This window comes from Micromys minutus, assembly GCF_963924665.1.
Source record: "Micromys minutus genome assembly, chromosome: 1".
NCBI lineage: Eukaryota > Metazoa > Chordata > Mammalia > Rodentia > Muridae > Micromys > Micromys minutus.
In genome coordinates, this window is record NC_137969.1 from 86,955,482 (window position 1) to 86,975,143 (window position 19,662).

Here is a 19,662-nt window from a genome sequence, read left to right on the forward strand (position 1 = left end):
TGTGTGTGTATGTGTGTGTGCGTATGTGTAGTGGTGATTTGAATGAGACTTGTCCCCCATAAGCTCATACTTTTGAGTGCTTGATCTCTAGTTGGTGGAATTGTTTGTTTGGCAAGAATTAGGAAGTGTGATCTTCTTGTAAGAAGTATGCCACTAGAGAGTGGGCCTTGAGGTGTCAAAAGACCATTCCCAGTGTGCCTTCTATCTCATGGTAGTGGATCAAGATGTGAGCTATCAGCTCTTCCTTCCTCTGCTATCATAACTCTAACCCTCTGAACCCATAATCCTAATTAAAGACTTTTATAAGTTGCCTTGGTCATGGTGTTTTATCATAGCAATAGAAAAGTAACACACACACATACACCACACTTCTACCTTGGTATTCCTCTCATCCACAGATAGTGTTTTCTTGGCACAAGGTCATCATGCTGATTATACTTTTTTTCCCAACTTGACACGAGTTAGAGTTATCAGAGAAGAGAAAACCTCAATTAAGAAAATAATCTACTGAACTGCCTGTAGTCAACTCTGTAGGGCATTTTATTGATTGATGATTGATTTCAAAGTGCTCACTACACCTGACAGTCCCAGGCAGGTAGTCCTGAGTGTATAAAAAAGCAGGCTAAGCAAGCCAGAGAAGCAAGCCAGGAAGCACCATCTCTCTATGGCTTCAGCTTCAATTTTTGCCTCCTGAATTCCTTTCAGGGCCAATCATAAGCTTTCAAATGAAATAGACCCTTTTTTTCCCAAGTTGCTTTTGGTCATGAATATTTTGGCACCCAGATATTTAACTGGAAAGCCATATCTCCAGTCCCTATTTCTGTTGGTTTTTGTTTGTTGTTTGTTTATGCTTTTATAGAAGCTCAACAGTTAAAACTTTGGACTTTTAAAGTTTGGAAATTTTAATGACTATGAGGACTTTTGATGTTCAACCAAATGCATTTATACTACAAGATGGTCATGAACCAATGGCAACAAGGTATAGGTTATGGCTAAAGAGTGATGTTCTCGGGGCCAATGAGATGGTTGGTAAATATACCTGATGACTTGAATTTGATCCCTGGAATCCACATAGTAGGAGAGAACTATCTTCAGCAAGTTGTACTTTGACCTCTACAAGTGTGCTGTGACACATACATACATAGATACATACATATACATGCATACATGTAAAAGAAAATATTTATTTTCACTTAAATTTCAAGGAAATTCAACCCATCTTGGAGGGGAATGTCAGCAGAAGTGCAGGAAGCTAGTCATACTGTATTCTCAACAGGAAGAAGAGGGAGATGAACACTAACTCTCAACTCACTTCCTCATTTTATTAAGTCCAGGTCCCTAGCTCCTGGGTCTTTCCTCATGGACTAAGCATCTTTGGAAACACCTTCACAAAATTATTCAATCAAATTGACAGCAAAGGTGAACTATGGGAGACAGTGGAGACTTAGAAACAAAACAAAACAAAAGGAAGTGATAGGCAGGGCAAGCAAAGAATTCTCCCCTGAGACCACATACCTGGATGGTAGCCAAAGAGTTCCCCATTTTTGCTATAGTTCCTAGAACAGGATTCCATAAAAATAAACCCCAAAGTCTCACTTGGTAGCAACATAAAAAAGAAAGGAGCAGGAGATTCTGAAGTATGGGCTCAGGGCCCCAAGCCTAGAGAATCCCAGATACAAAGGTTAGGCTATCAATAATGTTCCGTCATTGACATTCTATAACCTGTGGATGTTAAACAGCAGCTTTTGCCCTTACTTGAGGAATTTTTGTTTTGTTTTGTTGGGTGATGTTATAGAGTTTTAATGTGCTTCCCTCTTTCTTCCCAGGTGAGCACACTGTTTTAAGGTTCAGCTTGCTCAGAGGTATCGAATGGTTTCGACCTCAACATCCCCGGGATGTAGTGACAAGTTCACTGCAAAACTGTGAGTTGGAGATTCACTAACTGCAAAATTTCCCTGGTCAACTAGAGTGCTTCCGAGTCCAAATTAGCCCATTCTCTTATTAGTTACAAGCAGACTAAGCTTTAATTGCTCAAGGCTGTAGAGCTTAGGAGTAGGAGAGATGTGTAAGACATTCTCCCGGCTCTCCCCCACCCCCAGACTATGTTCAAGCTCTCGCCTGGACAATCAATCATGTCTTGTCAATTCCTTTGTAGACTCTTGAAGAAGATGCATAAGCCCTCTACCTCTGTTAGTTTCAGGCATAATACAAAATCTTCTCTAAGAGACCACAAAATGCTTTCTTCTTTCACAGAATCTACCTGCTGATTGAACGGAAGCTCCCTCCCTGGAATGTGAAAGCAGGCAACTCTGCAGCTGAAATTTTCTTACTGCAAACATAGAAGCCAAGGCAATGCACCCTTTCAATACTAATAATAAATTTCAAACCCTACTGATTGATTTAAAACATGTATGTAGCCATTCACTGCTTTATTAAAAAAATGTGTTTATACAGAATGAAAATACCTTTAAATTTAGATGCTCACAGCTATAAGATAAAGAATATTACTGGACTAGAGAGATGGCTCAGTAATTAAGAGCCTGCACTGCTCTTGCGGAGGACCCTAGTTCAAATCCTAACACTCACATCAGGTATTTCATAACTGTTATAACTCTAGCTGCAGAGAATCTGACACCTCTGAAGGGACCTATCCTCACATGGCATGTGCACATGCACAGTTAAGAATAATAAAATAGGACTAGACATGATAGTGCATGTATTTAATTCTAGCATTCAAGTAACAGAGGCGGGCAGAACTCTGTAAGTTCAAAGCCAGCCTATGTACATAGTGAATTCCAGACCATCCAGGGCTACATAGAGAGATCCTGTCTTTAAAAAAAGAGAAAGAAGAATCTTTTAAAATTTTAGATAAAAATATGTCTTATTTCAGTCATTCATAAACATTTTTCACTTTCAAAAATATCAGTATATTTTTTAAGCAACTAAAAAGTCAGAGTATAGAAGCCTATATTGTTACAATGCTACTACAAGATATCAAGTAGTATTGAGAAAAGCAAAATACATCCAAATAACATTCCACAGTATGATTGTTTGAATAAGAATGGCCCCCAAGGGCTCATATATTTGCATGCTTAATCACCAGGGAGTGGAATGTAAAACTTAATAAAAATAAAAATAATTATTTTACTTATTTACATTCCAAATATTGTTCCCCTTCCCTGTCTCCCTCCCACAGTTTTTTTTACCCCACTCCCCTTCTTTTTACCTCTGAGAGAATGCTCCTGCACTCCCCCACCTCCCTCACCCACCTACCCCCAGTTCACACCCTCTCCAAAACTAGCTAGTACAGTAGGGGTCTTTGTTATGCCAGGATGTGGAGTATGCTGTGCATTTTGACATTTTGCTTATATCTATTCCTCTAGCAACCTTACCCAACCAAGTCAACTTGCCACCTCTTCTGTGCATTTGGGGTCTTCTACCCTGAGGTAGGCATGAGCTAGAAATTCTTGACCTTAAGATACTTTCTCTACATACATGATAGCTGAGAAGGTTGATATTTTAGAATTGAGCTCCATTCTCTGACACCGCCCTGCATGTAGCACCAAGTAAAGCTCAGTACACCTAAAGACCCAACAGTCACCGGAGGACATCTCTGTTGGAGGTCCTTGCTCACTTCCATTTTTGAAAGGCATTTCAAAGTATTTTCATTCTGGTCCTTCTCACTTCTAGAGAAAATGGCAACATGCCAGCATTTTATGTAATTTTAGTTATGTAAAGATATCTCTCTGTGTGTTTATCTCTGTCTCTGTCTCTATCTGACATATGTGTATATTTTCATGTATATATGCACATGTTCACAGGTGCACATGCACCTTTGTGGGTGTGCATGTGGAGGCCAGAAGTCACTGGATGTCTTCCTGAGTCACTTTCTACCTTATTTGTTTAACTAACTTCTTTCACTGAACTTGGAAATCATCAGTCCAGCTAAACCACCTGGTCAGTAAGTTTTAGGGATTATCCTGTTTTAGGGATTGTCCTGTCTCTGTCTCCCCAGTTCTGGGATTTCAAGCATACACTGTCACACCTGGCTTTTCACATGGATACTCAGAATCCAAAGTTGGGGCTTCATGCTTGTGCAGCAAACAGTTTGCCAAATAAACCATCTTCCCAGCTTCATCCTGTTCCCCTTGTATTGCTTCTTTTAGACCAAAAATATCCTAAATCAAAAAAAGAGAAGAAGTAATCAAACCAGGTTCAGAACAGAAGTGGATGATTCCTTATCAGCTTCTCAGTACTGACAGAACCCTTTTGGTCAGTACTGGACAAAACCCTTTTGTCCTAGTACCATGTGGAAAGATCAAAAAGGAGAATGGGGCAGCCCAGACAGCAAGATCAGACTACAGCGGGTAAGATGTGGACAGAGTATGAGAGACAGTCCCCTCTCCCCATGCCCTCCATTAGACTGGGGGGTCTATGAGTTTATGGATTAGGTCACCTGATCTGGGCTTAAGATATTATTCTACAGTTCCGTAGCATTGTACAAATCCTGGCTCTGAGTTGTTGAGAAATCTCATGATGGATGGGTGGATAGATGGATGGATGGACAGATATGTTATTAAGTACCACAGAAAGTGAGGTGTTATTACTCTCAGGTCCATGTGTACAGTGACTCACTCCCATCTATCGTTTGAGTAATCCTTGACTGTGAGGTAGGTGAAAGAGCTGTTAGGCTGGGCAGGCAAGGGACTTTGTCATGAAACATGCCCTCTACTTTGTCACATTCTCAGCCTATGGTTAACATTCTTGCAACTCTCCATGCAGGGAAGCAGCTGCTCTTCTCTGAGTTTTGAACAAAACTTGACAACTAATAAAATGCTTTTTTTAAAAAAAACTAAAACACCTAAGCAGTGTCCTTCATTAGAGAGTAACTAGACTCCTTTTATGTCTACTGAAAAAAGTAAGTAGTAAAATGACAGAATTTTATGAACAGTCCCTCAACTGAAAGGAACCAAACAGTTAATCAATGTATCTGTGGATTACAGAGCACAGAACTACAAAGCACACTAAAGAACTTTCAAGTGGGCACAAATGTGCCCTCTACTGATAGCTTTATCCTAGACTTTTCTAAGGGATAAAACACATTATGATGTTACAACAGGGCCTATGACCCAGGGCTGAAGATGTCCAGTGAGGCTGGAGTTGCAGCAGGTAGTGAAGGATACTTGTCCTCAGAGAATGTCAAAGGTAGGCAAGACCCATGTAGAATACTTTAAGACCCCAGAATGGCCCACTTAAGGCAAGTATTCAGCACAAGGAAGGTTCAGAAGAAAGAAATGAAGCTTCCTTTGCCTCAAAGGACTGAAGCTTAAGAACAAAACTTCATAAAAGGAATACTGACAATGAGACAGAATTATAATTCTTAAAAACCAGGTAAGATCCCAGAAAGGAAGGAAGAAGAGCCTAGTTACTAGGATGGAGGTCTTCAGAAACAAATTAATCATAGAAGAGCAAGAGGCCAGCACTTAAGACCAGAGAGGATACAAGGATACCCACAAAGTTGCTGAAGAGAATCTAGAAAAATTTTCACTTGGGGTCACACACTAAATGCTCTACAGATAGATTAAGACATGGCTGAACCTATTGGCAGTCAATGAGTCTCATTTAAAGAAAAGATGGTTTCATTCAGTTGAGAGAAGAGAGAAAGGGAGGAAGGGAGGGAGGGGGAGAGAGATCTTTGTCCTGTTTTCTCATTGATCATTAACAGAAGGATAAACGCCTATAGCTTTGCCATTTACAGGCATGTGCTGTGTAATTTGTAGGGCAAAGGCCACATTTTATCTTTCTTTGTGCTTCCAGTGCTCCGTAGAGTGACACCTTAGTTTCCCCATAAATGTGTACCCAATTCATGAGTAAATGAATTGGCCACACCACTAGGAATGTAGTAGAGAATCTAAACCATGAAATTATGCTTTTGATTTTCTTGGCCTTAGAATTTCTTGGCCTATAACCAGAAAATAAAATCAATAATCAATTACAGCCATGATGACCCCAGCAAAGAGAAATTAACAAGACTGTCTCTTTTGTAAATATCTTTTATGTTCCAATCATTCTTGGTGCTTCAAGAACTTTTTAATTTTTTAATTTTAGGAAGTTCATACAGCCTGTTTAGATTAAGGAGTGACCAAAAGACACAGAAGAAGAGAGACAAAAGGATCCACCTTCAGAGAAGCCTTTGCAAGTGCACGCATCGGAGAGGGATGTGAGAAGTATAAGGACATCTGTCTCTCATATCCATTGCTGCTGAATTCAGCTGTTTTTTCAAGGAGAGGGATTGGCTTATATGCACAGGACCTTGGGGTGCCAAGCTTCACCCCTATACAATAATAGGGGCCACAGGGTCATTATCCAGAATAAAGGATATGTATGACCTATGTAGTGTCTTACATTCTCACTCATATGTTGAAGCTACAGTAGCTGAGCTCACAGAAATAAGGGATAAATAATAAGGGTTACCAGAAGCCAGGGGTCAGGGTGCCTGAGATGGTTAGCAGAAGGTACAGGCATGCAGATGGATAGAAAGAAGTTCGAAATTCTATAACACAGGATAATGACTATTGTTGACAACAGTACACTGCTAAATAATACAAAGGATTTTGGATGTTCCCAACAAATAAAGTAATAAATATCTAAGGTCAAAAACATGACAGTGACCTAATATGGTTGGGACACATTATATATACTGTATAACACAAATATAATACACATAATTAAAAGCAATTTAGGTGGAAATGGAGCTAAATATGTAGTTTAGTGGCAGAGTGCTTGCTTAGCACACACAAGGCCCTTTATTCAGTCTCTAGTAACTCTTGTCATTTTTAAAAAACACAGAACACCTAGTGTAGTATTTTGTGGGTTCTACAGTCCCTGGGTGGGGCCTGGTAGACCCAGTGGTCAGATCTGGTAGACGTGGTGATGAGGGAGGCTTCCATACCGCTCTAATAGTAAGAGTGCCCATGCCAGCTGGCATACTGTATGGCACAAAATAGAGGGTCTGAGCAAACTAGTAGAACCTCAGAATGGGCCCGGATTAGAACAATGACGATTTCCCTGTCTTTACAGAAGTCCCCTCTGGTGCTGGCAGCTGAGCATCTCCCCTTAGTGACAGTGGGATAGTTGGTTACTCCAGAGCTTTTGTCAATTTCCCATTGGTCCAAAGGCTGTATAAAAACTTGCTGCTGATCAATACCGTAGATCAATGCTGATCTGCAGTCTGTTTCTGGGGTGGTGACCCCACCTCCCTCACCCCTTCCAAGATCCCCCTTTACACAATGGTTAATCCTGTGTGCCTGATTGGATTCAGAGCAGTGTTAGAGGGTACTACATCATCTAGTTCTGTATCTGTGTGATGGCTTTCCCAGCTGCCAGGAGATCTTGAGGGCTCTTGCCTAGTGAGTGAGTCAATCCACTGATGCCATTACTTGGCACCATTACTTGTGTGGGGGGAGGGTGGTGAAAGGTGGGCCTAAATGGGGAAATAGGTCATTTGGATTTATATCTTTCCCTGATCCCTTCTTCTACTCCCTCTCTCTGCTTCCTTCTAACATGATTTGAGACTGCTTCTCCCAACACACATTGCCACCATCCTGAAGCCCTGCCCAAGCTGGGCCGAGAGTGAATTGAACTCCAGGATATTAAAAGAAAGAAAGAAAGAAAGAAAGAAAGAAAGAAAGAAAGAAAGAAAGAAAGAAAGAAAGAAAGAAAGAAAGGAAGGAAGAAAGCTCTTTAATGTGTATGTATAAATGTTCGATAAAACATAGAAGCCCAGATAAATACGAATTTCAAATAATGAGTAATTTTTAACATAAGCATATCTAAACACTGTATGAAAAGTTAGCCATACTAAAAGAATTATTTGGGGTTTTTTTTGATATTTGGATTTAATTTAGTAGCCTATAATAGATCTCTCAACCTCCCAAAAATAGCATGGGTCTGAGAGTTTGGATCCCTAACACTAAAGCTGAAACTGGAGCACTGGGCTCTAGAAAGGCTCTGCTTCAGTGGTGGGAATTCCCCTTCTCCAAGCCTGTCCCCTGAGGGACATTTCTGGATTTCCCAAGGGAAAGCTACAAATGCTGAATGTCTGCAGGTAAAGAAAGGCTATGAGCAAAGAGAGGAAGAATCACCTGTGCTTAAGGAAGTTCTGTGGGGAGAAATGGTACGTGGGAAACTAGGTAGCTGTACTGGGTGTTGGTCTAAATAGACATTTGACGGCCTCATTTATCAATTCCGAGTCCACTGTGGTTCTGCCTATAGCTATCCTGTCCAAAAATGCAAAGACTCAGTCATATGCTGAAGACTAAAAACCCATATGGGGTCAGTGGAAATGAGAAAGAGACAGAGGCCACAAGGAAGCATGGGAAGGAGAGAGATAATGTTCTCGGTTTAAGGTGGCCCCAGGCTGCTGAGGAAAAGGACCATTTACAAAGGCCCAAGAAAGCGCTGCAATACTAACAATCTTTGTGATGTCTCAAGGTTTTAACATTTCACAATTTTAAATCTGGCTATCCATGAACACAGGCTATTTGATATTTTAATTTTATAGTTTCCCCATATACTTAAATTTTTTAAAGATTTATTTGTTATCTGTATGTAAGTACTCTGTTGTTATCTTTAGACACACCAGAAGAGGGCAGTGGATCTCATTACAAACAGTTATGAGCCACCGTCTCCACTGACTGGAAGAATAGTCAATGCTCTTAGCCACTGAGCCATCTCTCCATCCCCCCCCCATATACTTCTTATTCATGTACTTTAATATTTATAACTAAGTCATTCATTTGGAGAAATGTTAACATACTACAACCAGGTTATTATAGACCATGTAGGAAACCAACAAACCAAGCAAATGAGTGCAGAGGAAAAAAGGCAAAATACAACTTGCAAGAGATAGATTCTCCCTCTCTCACACTTTCTGATCTGTCTGAGGGAGAATCTATCTCTTGCAAGTTGTATCTCTTTCCAGCAGCCACTGGGCACTGGTGTACACCTGCCTGGCTCCCAGCAATGGCTACCCTGTGCAGTGGCATAATGCTAACCTTTACTCTCCACATTAGCTAAACAGTGCTCCAAAAGATGGCTGCTTCTAACCCAGTGACAATTGCCAGGCATCCCATAGCCATGTGGCAAGACACAAAGCGTTTAACATATAACATGTTCCTCCAAACACAGAACAAGATGGCAAGCCCCAAATTTCCCAAAATGCCTTTTGTCCTCTGCGCTCATTTGCTGTTCCATATTTGGTGCCAGCCTTGTCCTGAAAAACTCTATCGGGGTGGCTCATAAAAGATGTTGAACTCTGAGGTCAGGGAGGGGAGTACGGTGGGTTTGGACTCAAAGTCCAGGTAGTAAAGGCAACACTGGGGGAGAATGGGACCCTATTAACTCTACAGTTTCTAGGGAAGTAGTAAATATCAGGTTCTGCAAGCTGTCAGGTAGAGATTGGAGAGACAGTAAAAGAACTGAAGAAGGTTGAGATTTTATGGCATGCCCAGTATCTTCTGGGTGGGTTGTATAAAACTTTTTATGTCCAACTTGAACTTGAAGATTAACTACAGACTTGCAACACCTAGCTTGTGTTTCCCTGGGAGGGAAGGCAGTGGGCATTCCAGGCACGCCTTGGTACATCCACAGAGTTCTATCATCTGTTACAGTGTAATGGCTGGAATCAGACCTCATCCTTCTCTCATTCCCTTCTGACATATTGATGATGTCATGCTAACTGATGGGGCAACTCATGGGAGACAGCACTCACATGAAATTCCTAGGCCTAGTCTAGTTGGCTAAAACCCACTTGACTAAGGAATGGTGCAAGATAAAACACAGCTTTTTCCCCTTTCCCCTGTGGTAAGGGATAGTTAGGGTTCTGTGAGGCTCCTGGATTACTAGTAGGCTCTCACTATTCATAAACCTATACCTAGTCTATCTACTAAGAGTGAAGCTACAGCAAGAAGCATCTGAAAGTACAGAGGTGCAAGCTCTTGATATGCCTCTCCTAGTACAGTGACTGATTACCAATAGAGATGATATGAGGTGGGCTCTCTGGCAAAATAAAGACAAAGGTACCACTAGGTTCTTGGTCATAGCTCTGGAAAAGAACTAAGAACAGGTGCATCCTTGAGAACATTATTTTTGGAAACCCTAAACTAATTATGACTTTACCCGTCATAGTGTGAACTGGCCTTTCAATAGGGGTTGCTTGGGAGCCCAGCTCATAAGCCTCAGCCTGATGAGCTGCAGACTCCTGCTCGAAACAGCAGCATATGTATTAACAACAATGTAACATGTTTTCTAACAGCTCATTGACTATGTAGGCCTGAAGCTTGTTCTGAGCCCTGTTACCTAAAGAACTGCTAGGTAAGTCCTAAGTCCCTAGGTGACCATCCTACAAGTTTTCAACCTCTCAGATGCAAGAGAAGGTTGGCCCATCCCTAAGTTAGATAAAAGAAGGAATCTCTTGGCAACCTCCACATTGATCAAGTTATATAAATACCCTTTTCCCAAACAAAACTCTCTAGCAGTTCCCTTTTGAGGTCAAATACATTTTGGAGCACATCCCAGAACTAGAGGCAATGGGATGCTCCAGTCTGGACTAGTTTGGCGTGTTATATTCTGAGGGAATTTGGTTGTCTTGTTTTTGTTTTTTAGACAGAGCCTCACTGTGTATCTAGAACCCACTATGTAGACCAGGTCAGCATAAAAAAAAAAATCACAGAGATACACCTGCCTATGCTTCCCAAATGCTGTGTTAAAGGTGTGAGTCACCATGCCCTCTCTCTCAAAGAACATTTAGGGAAACAATTTACTCTCTCATGCCTATACATGATTTGGAATGCATATGATGAAAGTCACTTGCACCGCGACCCTTTTCCAGACCGCAATGGCTATAACTTATTCAAATAGAGCTACTAACCACATTCAAGCTTTCAAACAAAGAGGCAAAAGTCACCAGAGCACCCATTTCATAAAACGTATTGTCCAGAACTGTGCTCAAAAAATTTGATGTATTCAGGGTAGTCTTGCCTACCAATTAACTCTGTGGTAGCAATGTTGATGGATAGAAAGAATGGTTTGTAAAACAGATATGGACCTGAAAGCAAACTGAAGTCCTTGGGGGAAGGAAAGTATTAATAAATTTAAATGCCCACATAGTTAACATCTTTACCTCATAGTTAACCACATAGTTAATATTATTACCTCTTCACTTTATGAGCTCATGGGGATCCTGATGCTTATCCCAAAGACTATATCCAAGATGTCTATCAGGGTTCTTATCTGAGAGCCCTGATGCACAGTACAGCTGTCTCATGCTATAAACATTAAATACACAATAAGGGAGAATTTAATGGGTGCTCAAGATAGATTGGCTATTTCTTGACACAGGGTGAAAAGGTCAGTAGCCCTTCAGATTTGGTCCTCAAGTAACCTGATAAGATTCTAGACCTGTTATCATGATGAATGTCTTGAATAGGCTAAAATAAATATTGTGGTACTGCCGTGAGCCTCTTGGTCTAGCACACCATTTTAACTTTGGTTCCAGGGAGTTATTTATAGATTCTGCCCTGTATGCCAGCAGGTGTGATGCTAATGTGAGATCCCAGCAGCCTACTATGTTCCGTAAGGGTGATGCTACCATGCTTGTGTACTGGATGGTTCAGAAATTCCTTACAGCTCCCTGCTAAGCACTCATTCTCAATCTGCAGCTGAAGTTCTCATTCTCCACTGTTTTTCTTTCTTTTAAAATATTTTTACTGATTATTCTCTGTGTTTACATTTCAAATGTTATCCCCTTTCCTCCCACTCTTATTCCCCCTCCTCCTCCACTTGTTTCCATAAAGGTGCTCCCTCTCTCAACCACCCTCTCTACCTCAGCACCTTGGCATTCCCCAACACTGGGAAAATGAACTTTCACTGTACCAAAGGCCTCTTCTTCCATTGATGCCAGACAATGCTGCATGTGTAACTAGAGCCATGGTCTCTCCATGTGTACTCAATGGTTGGTGTTTTAGTCCCTGAGACCTCTAGAAGATTTGGTTGGTTTAATAATGTTGTTCTTCCCATTGAGTTGAAAACTCTTTCAGCTCCTTCAGTTCTTTCTCTAACTCCTTCATTGGGGACTCTGTGTTCAGTCCAATGGTTAGCTGCAAGCATCCTCAACTGTATCTGCATGACTCTGACAGAGCTTCTGAGGAGACATCCATATCTGGCTCCTGCCAGTAAGCACTTCTTGGCATCAGCAATAGTGCTTGGGTTTGGTGGCTGCATATGGGGTGGATCCCCAGGTGAGGCAGTCTCTGAATGATCTTTTCTTCAATCCCTGCTTCTCTATTTGTTCCTGTATTTCCTCTCACGAGTGCTTTATTTTCCCTTCTAAGAAGGACTGAGGCATCCATAATTCTGGCCTTCCTTCTTTTTTGAGCTTCATAAGGTCTGTGAATTGTTTCTTGGGTGTTCAGAACTTTTTGAGCTAATATCTGCTTATCAGTAAGTGCATATCATGTGTGTTCTTTTGTGACTGGGTTACCTCACTCAGGATGATAGTTTCTAGTTCCATCCATTGGCCAGGAATTTCATGAAGGCATTGTTTTTAATAGCTGAGTAGTATTCCATTGTGTAAATGTATCACAATTTCTGTATCCATTCCTGTGTTTAAGGACATCTGGGTTCTTTCTAGCTTCTGGCTATTGTAAATAAGGCTGCTATGAACATGGTGGAGAATGTGTCCTTGTTACATGTTGGAGCTTCTTTGGACTATATGCTCAGGAGTGGTATAGCTGGGTTTTCAGGTAGTATTATGTCCAGTTTTCCGAGGAACCACCAGACTGATTTCCAGAGTGGTTGTACCAGCCTGCAATCCCACCAACAATGAAGGAGTGTTCCTCTTTCTCCACATCCTCGCCAGCATCTGCTGTTACCTGGGTTTTTGATCTTAGCCATTCTAACTGGTGTGAGGTGGTATCTCAGAGTTGTTTTGATTTGCATTTCCCTAATGGCTAAGGATGTTGAGCATTTCTTTAGGTGATTCTCAACCATTTGGTCTTCCTCTTTGTTTAGCTCTGTACTCCATTTTTAATAGGATTATTTACTTTTCCATAGTCTAGCTTTCTGAGTTCATTGTATATATTGGATATTAGCACTCTATCAGATTTGCAAAGATCCTTTACCAATCTTTTTGGTTGCTGTTTTGTCCTCTTGACAGTGTCCTTTTCCTTAGAGAAACTGCAATTTCATGAGATCTCATTTGTCAATTCTAGGTCTTAGAACATAAGCCATTAGTGTTCTGTTCAGGAAATTTTCCCATGTGCCTATGTGTTCTAAGCTCTTTTCTACTTTCTCCTCTATTAGTTTCAGTGTACCTGGTTTTATGTGGAGGTCTTTGATCTACTTGGACTTGAACTTTGTACAAGGAGATAAAAAAGGATTTATTTGCATTCTTCTGCATGCTGACTGCCAGTTGAACCATCACCATTTGTTGAAGATGCTGTCCTTTTTCCATTGAATGTTTTCACCTTCTTTGTCAAAGATGAAGTGACCGTAGGTGTGTGGGTTCATTTCTAGGTTTTCAATTCTGTTCCATTGATCTACCTGTCTGTCTTTGGACCAGTAACATTCAGTTTTTATCGTGATTGATCTGTAATACAGTTTGAGGTCAGGGATGGAAGTTCTTTTATTGTTGAGAATAGTTTCCATATCCTGAGTTTTTTGTTATTCCAAATGATTTTGCAAATTGCTTCTTTTAACTGGGATGCTTTTCTTAGTCCTCAGATTTGTGCTGCTCAGGTGTGAGACTCACTCACAAAGGCCAGTCCTTTTTATATTGGAAATCATGGTTTTCAGATTCAGTGTAGAAGTAGAGCCCACGAGGTGGTTGTTGGTAATTCTGCTCCAGAAGAGTGATGGGAACACATTTTATGTTAAAACAGATGTGTGATCGCTTTAGGGGTGAAATATTTTCCACACTGTGAACTCAAGGCAAGTAGCCATGAGGCCTTGTCTCCCACCTCCTCTCCTCTCCTCCCTGTGGTCTTCCTAAAGGCAAGTGTGAGTGTTATCACTTCCATGCTAAAGACCCGGAATTTTCTGTTGCTCCTGCATGAAGCCCAAAGTCACAGTATCAAAGGCCATAAAAGACCTGGCTTCTACCTCTACCATTACCATATTAGTTTCCAGTCAGTCCAAACTATTTGCACCATAAATCTTATGCCTCAAAGGCATTTACCTTTCTCTACAGTGGCAATTTGACTACTCAATAATCATTTCTTCTTCTTTTTTTTTTTAATGAATAAAGTTTTATTGGTCAGTATGCCACTTTGATTACATATCTGTTCACAACTGGTTTTGTCTTCGTCAGCAAAGGGCCCTGCTGCATATTTGTTGAAAAGTTTCTGATCATTAAGCTCCTTCAGAACCTCTGAGAGCAGCAAGATCTTCACAGACTTGTTTTCTTGTGGTCTGGTTGGTGTCAGAGTACAGACCCTTGGGAAGCCCTAATAAGCTAGACTTGACCATCTTGATGGGTTACTTACATGAACAAGTGTTGGTAAAAAGCAGAGAGGTGAATTTTATTCCATGTGACTACACTGGATAGAAGAGGGAAAGAAGTCCAGGGCTCCTCAAGTCCACATTCAGAGGTCCAACATAAGGCTTGGCTTTCAACAGGAAGGAAGAGGTGCAAATAACTAAGCAGTTCTGACCAAGGTGCAAGTCTACCACCACCGTCTGGGCTCTAGGCACTCCTTTGGCGGTCCAAGCCTGAACCACTCTTCCTGGGAGACGGGCTCCCTCTCTGGCTGGCTTCGTTCAGCCTTTTCCTTCTTCCAGCATTAGATTCCGTGGGAAATTCCAATTTCCTGGGGCCACTTGTTTAAATACTCGGGAAGGGAAAGATGATTAAAAGCAAGCGTCTCTTCAGAATATTCTCATCTCTGCTGAGGTGGTTACATACAGAACGGTTTCCTTTTGGTACGCACCTCTCCTGTCCGCTCAGCTTTTTGTCAGCTGTGTTTACAATGAAAGACAACCCCTCCTTCCTTGCCATGGGAAAAACAAACAGCCACATAGACCTAGGAGGCTGCCAAGTTTTGTGGACAATAAAGGGGCAAGCTCGTTAGCTATTAACCAACAGACCACGTAATTTTGCTCCATTTCAACCCTGGTTCCTCTCTTTGCAGACAGCTTTTCCCCTCAATTATCATTTCTTGGCACAGGTTTTTGATGGCATCGTTAGCTGACTCACTCTTGGATCCTCAGCCAGCCTGTCTCTGAACTCTTGATATGTCCCAAATGGCCTTTGCATTTAACCATCTAGTAGGAAGATCACATTTAGCATAATCCCAGTGGATATCCTGGTCCTTCCTCTAAACATACTCTTCCAACATCATTTCCATGCAGTTTAACCACAGTCCCCTTCTCTCATCCCTCAGGTCAGAATGCCTATAACTCTCACACTCCTGCCAGCTTTCCCTCCACCAGCAAATCCTACTGACACAGCCTTCCAAATATGCCCACAGTATAACTGCTTGCAGTCTCCGTTTCTCTCATCCAGAGTCAGCAGACAGCCCCCCTGTGGGAACCGACTAACAGATCAAGCAGCCCTTACCATTTCCACTGCCTGCTGTATGTTCAAAGTGACGCAGAGTGATTCTCTTACAGTCTAAATGCCATGCCACTCCTTGCCCACAGGCCTCCAAAAGTTTGTATCCCACGACATAGAAGCCCAAACTCTTCCTGTTTCCTACTGTGGGCCTCTCTTAACTGTCCTCAGTATTTGATATACTTTGTATTCTATGAGCAGGTCAGGTGTGAACTTTGAACGTGCTCCTTGATCCCTCCAATAATACCTGTGTCTGATTCTCTTGCTCTCTTCTTTTCAGTTAATTCATTCTCTACGCTGCAGCTCGGCTATTAACTCTCACCTGCCCTGACTACCCAACCCCTTTCTACTCTGAGTAAACTTTCTGTCAATGTTCCCATCTAATTAACTGTATCTTTACCAGAATACCTCTCTACTATGTCTTTATTACCATCTCCATCCCAACCCCACACCTAGCCAGGTTTTGCGAGGTCAGGGAGCAGAACCTGATTTGCCTCATGTGGCATATCTAGTATTTGAAAACCAAGGGCAGAACAGCCCTGTTCTTTGGTGACCCATGATGTCTACTTTCTGGGCTGTCCAGCCACTGAGGCCCAAACATATCAGAAGCAAACCTTCCAGTGGGGTGAGTCATTATAACTGGGTCTCTGTTTAAAAGGCCAATCGGTATGATTGCCTCGATGCTATAAAGTATACACCAAGAGGGTAAAAAAGCACACACTTGAAACTCAAAGACAAGAGAGCTCTTCTCGGAAATGAAAAGTGAAAAATCTCTACATTTCTTGTACGTTGACGCTCTTCTTACCTTAGCTTTCAGATCCCCTTGGTGACCAGAAACTGCAAGCATAGTCCATTGTATGAATTTGGTCACAAAAATCCCATCATGAGAAGCCCACCCTGAGACCTCTTCCAGCCCTAATTGCTTTCCAAATGCCTCATCTCCACACATCCTCTGATTTAGGGACTTCATAATTCATTCAGTCCATAGCAGTGATTCAGAAGAGCAATAACTAGGCTGAAGAAATGGCTTGTACAATAGAGCCCTTGCACACAAGTGAGATAACCTAAGTTCAAATCCCTAGACCCCATTTGAAGCCAACCGTGCATGTGTCTATGATCCCAGCCCTTCTGTGGCAAGATGGGCAGAGAGAATTCCCACAGGCTTAGGAGCCAGCTACCCTTGGGTGCACAGAAATGAACAAAACAACATAGAAGGTAAAAAGCAACGTCCTAGGTTGTGCTCTGACCTACACACATACACACCATGATGTACAGGTACGACCACTCATATATGAGTGTGTGTGAAAGGCAGTGGTAACCTTGACACCTAGGCTGCTGCTGTCTAGCTATTTCCTCTAAATTAAGAGGAGAAAGACTTTAAAATTTCAGAAAGTTATAGAGTTTAGGAGCCTTCTCTTATAATCATCTATCTGGTGTATATAATAGGCATTTGTTCTTGTGTCTCCAGGAAAAATCACCAAACAGCAGCTGAGGAGAGGAACTGAGAAAAGTCCTCATACATCTAAACAATGACCACATTTACACATTTGTCATTCCAGAAAGACTACTGTCTTAAAACCTCACTAGCTTGGATGTCCATCCTGACGTTTCTGTTTACTACATGTGCAAAGGATGGCATCCTAGAAACCCTTTGTGAACATCCATTGTCTCTCATACATAATGGGAATGACAGCCTCTTCTGCCACAGTCATGGTCATCTTTGCATATCACACACAGAAGCTCTGGCCATTAGAAAACACAAGACTGAAAGTGGAGGCTTTATTACTTTTACCCTCATCCATACTGTTTGTCCTGTATGTTCTTAATATTTACTGACACCTCTACATGGCAAAGCCAATCACACCTTGCTTATCACAGTATCTAATGTGTTACATGTCCAACAAAATATCTGTAATGGTGATAACAGTATGGAAAAAATTTCCTCATCTATCCGAATAAGATAAAATGGAAATAAAGAATGAAATTCTATCTGCGTGCATGCTCATGTTCATGTTCATGTGCATGTGTGTGTAAATGCAGGCGGGTAATGTGTGTCCATGTGTGTGTAAATGTGCCATAGCATGAGTGTGGAGGTCAGGGACAACTTCAAATATCAGTCCTCATCTTTCATCTCCTTTCAAACAAAGGCTTCGTTTTACTTTTAGCTTTGAATACAAACTCAGTTGTTTCACAAGCCTCTGGGGATTCTCCTGTCTCCACCTCCCATGTTGTCAGAGTGTAGGGATCATAGACATTTGCCTTCCATTTCTGGCTCATTCATAAACTCTGAGAGTCGAACTTAAATCCTCACAAATGCACAACAAACACTTTGAGCCACTGAGTCACTTCCCAGCCTGTCCTTTCCACATTTTTAAAGAACAAGGCAGAAGAGATGGCACCATGTGTAGAGCCTTATCTTCTACATTGTTTGACAGTGTCTGAGTCAGGGTTTCTATTCCTGCACAAAACACCATGACCATGGTGCAAGTCGGGGAGGAAAGGGATTACTCAGCTTACACTTTCACACTGCTGTTCGTCACCAAAGGAAGTCAGGACTGGAACCCAAGCAGGTCAGGAAGCAGGAGCTGATGCAGAGGCCATGGAGGGATGTCACTTACTGGCTTGCTTCCCCTGGCTTGCTCAGCCTGCTTTCTTATAGAACCCAGATCTACCAGCCCAGGGATGGCACCACCCACAATGGGCTGGGCCCTCCCCCCTTGATCACTAGTTGAGAAAATGCCTTACAGCTGGATCTCATGGAGGCATTTTCTCAACTGAGGCTCCTTTCTCTGTGATGACTGCAACTTGTGTCCAACAGAGCCAGTACAGACGGGGTTTGTTGTTCACTTCTGTGCACTCTGGGCTAGTTGGCATCCAAGACTGTGGAAACTCTCCTGACCCTGCTTTCACCTTGCCATAAAAATGCTGGTATTACAGACACATGCTACTAAATATATCCTTCCTTTAAAATGTATGCTGGATTTGTTTATTGTTTCTAGATGTTTTCTGATAGTCTTTGGCATTTCTTGTGTATCATATTATATCATATGTAAACATGGATAACCTCTTTTTCCTTTCTGCATCCCTTGATTTTCTCCATTTATCTTACTGTTCCAGCTAGTGCTTTGAGCACAGTATTGAGTAGGAATGAGAATAGTGGGCAGCCCTGTCTCATATCTACATCAATGGGACTGCTTTAAGGTTTTTTCCCATTACGATGATGTTGGATGTTTGTTTCCCTAGATAGCTTTTATTATGTTGAGGTGTGTCCCCTGTAGTGGCTACACATAGTTCTCTATATTCTCTGGGACTTTTATCATGCAAGCATGTTGCATCTATTGAGATGATTATGTGATATTTTTGTCTTTGAGTAAGTTCATCTATGTGGTTTACTACATTTATTGACTAGAATATGTTGAACCATCCCTGTATTTTAGGGATAAATCCAAGACGGTCATAATGGAAAATCTTTTAGATATGTTTCTGTTTGTAAGTATTTTACTGAGTATTATTGAGTTTACATTCATAGGAGATATTGGTATCATCTTCTTTTGTTGTTTCTTATACCTGATTTTGATATTAGAGTGTTATCAGCTAAATGGAAGGATTTTGGAGTGCCTCTTCTGTTACCAACATGACCAAGTGAGCATGAGCCAAACAAGAATGCCACTAGGGGCATGCTAGCTACAAATGGGAGAACTCATGAGGTCTCAACTATACACACAGAAATACACATTTTTGTTAAAAGTCATGGGGCACCAATGTTGTTAAAAGATGATGGCCTGGGTTTCAGCACCAATGTTAGGAAAAGGATGAAGAGAGTGGGGGGGGGGGAATGGCCCATAGAGGTGTGGCAAGGTCTGGGGGCAAGGGAGATGCCTCTGGGTGGGCTTGTTGGGAATTCCTTCCCCCTGAGGGACCAGCCATATGACTGTATAGTATGGAATAGAGTTTATTCAGGTCATGGGAGAGTTAAGAGGGTAGTAGAGGCAGAGAGAGAGAAGATAGGAATAGAGAAGTAAAGGAGTAGAGGCTGGGCATGAGCATGTGTA

General features: G+C 41.6%; 1 protein-coding gene across 1 annotated transcript in view; it reads left to right on the forward strand.

Moving 5' to 3' along the window:
• RGSL1 (regulator of G protein signaling like 1) overlaps positions 1–4,259 on the forward strand; it is a gene marked incomplete at both ends in the record, with an annotated part of 53,875 nt that extends 49,616 nt beyond the window's left edge. Inside the window, 3 exon segments of the mRNA XM_080933332.1 lie at positions 1,827–1,922; positions 4,167–4,186; positions 4,188–4,259. Of these exon segments, the coding sequence (XP_080789458.1) occupies positions 1,827–1,922; positions 4,167–4,186; positions 4,188–4,259 (188 nt within the window).
• Positions 4,260–19,662: the final 15,403 nt, after the last annotated feature.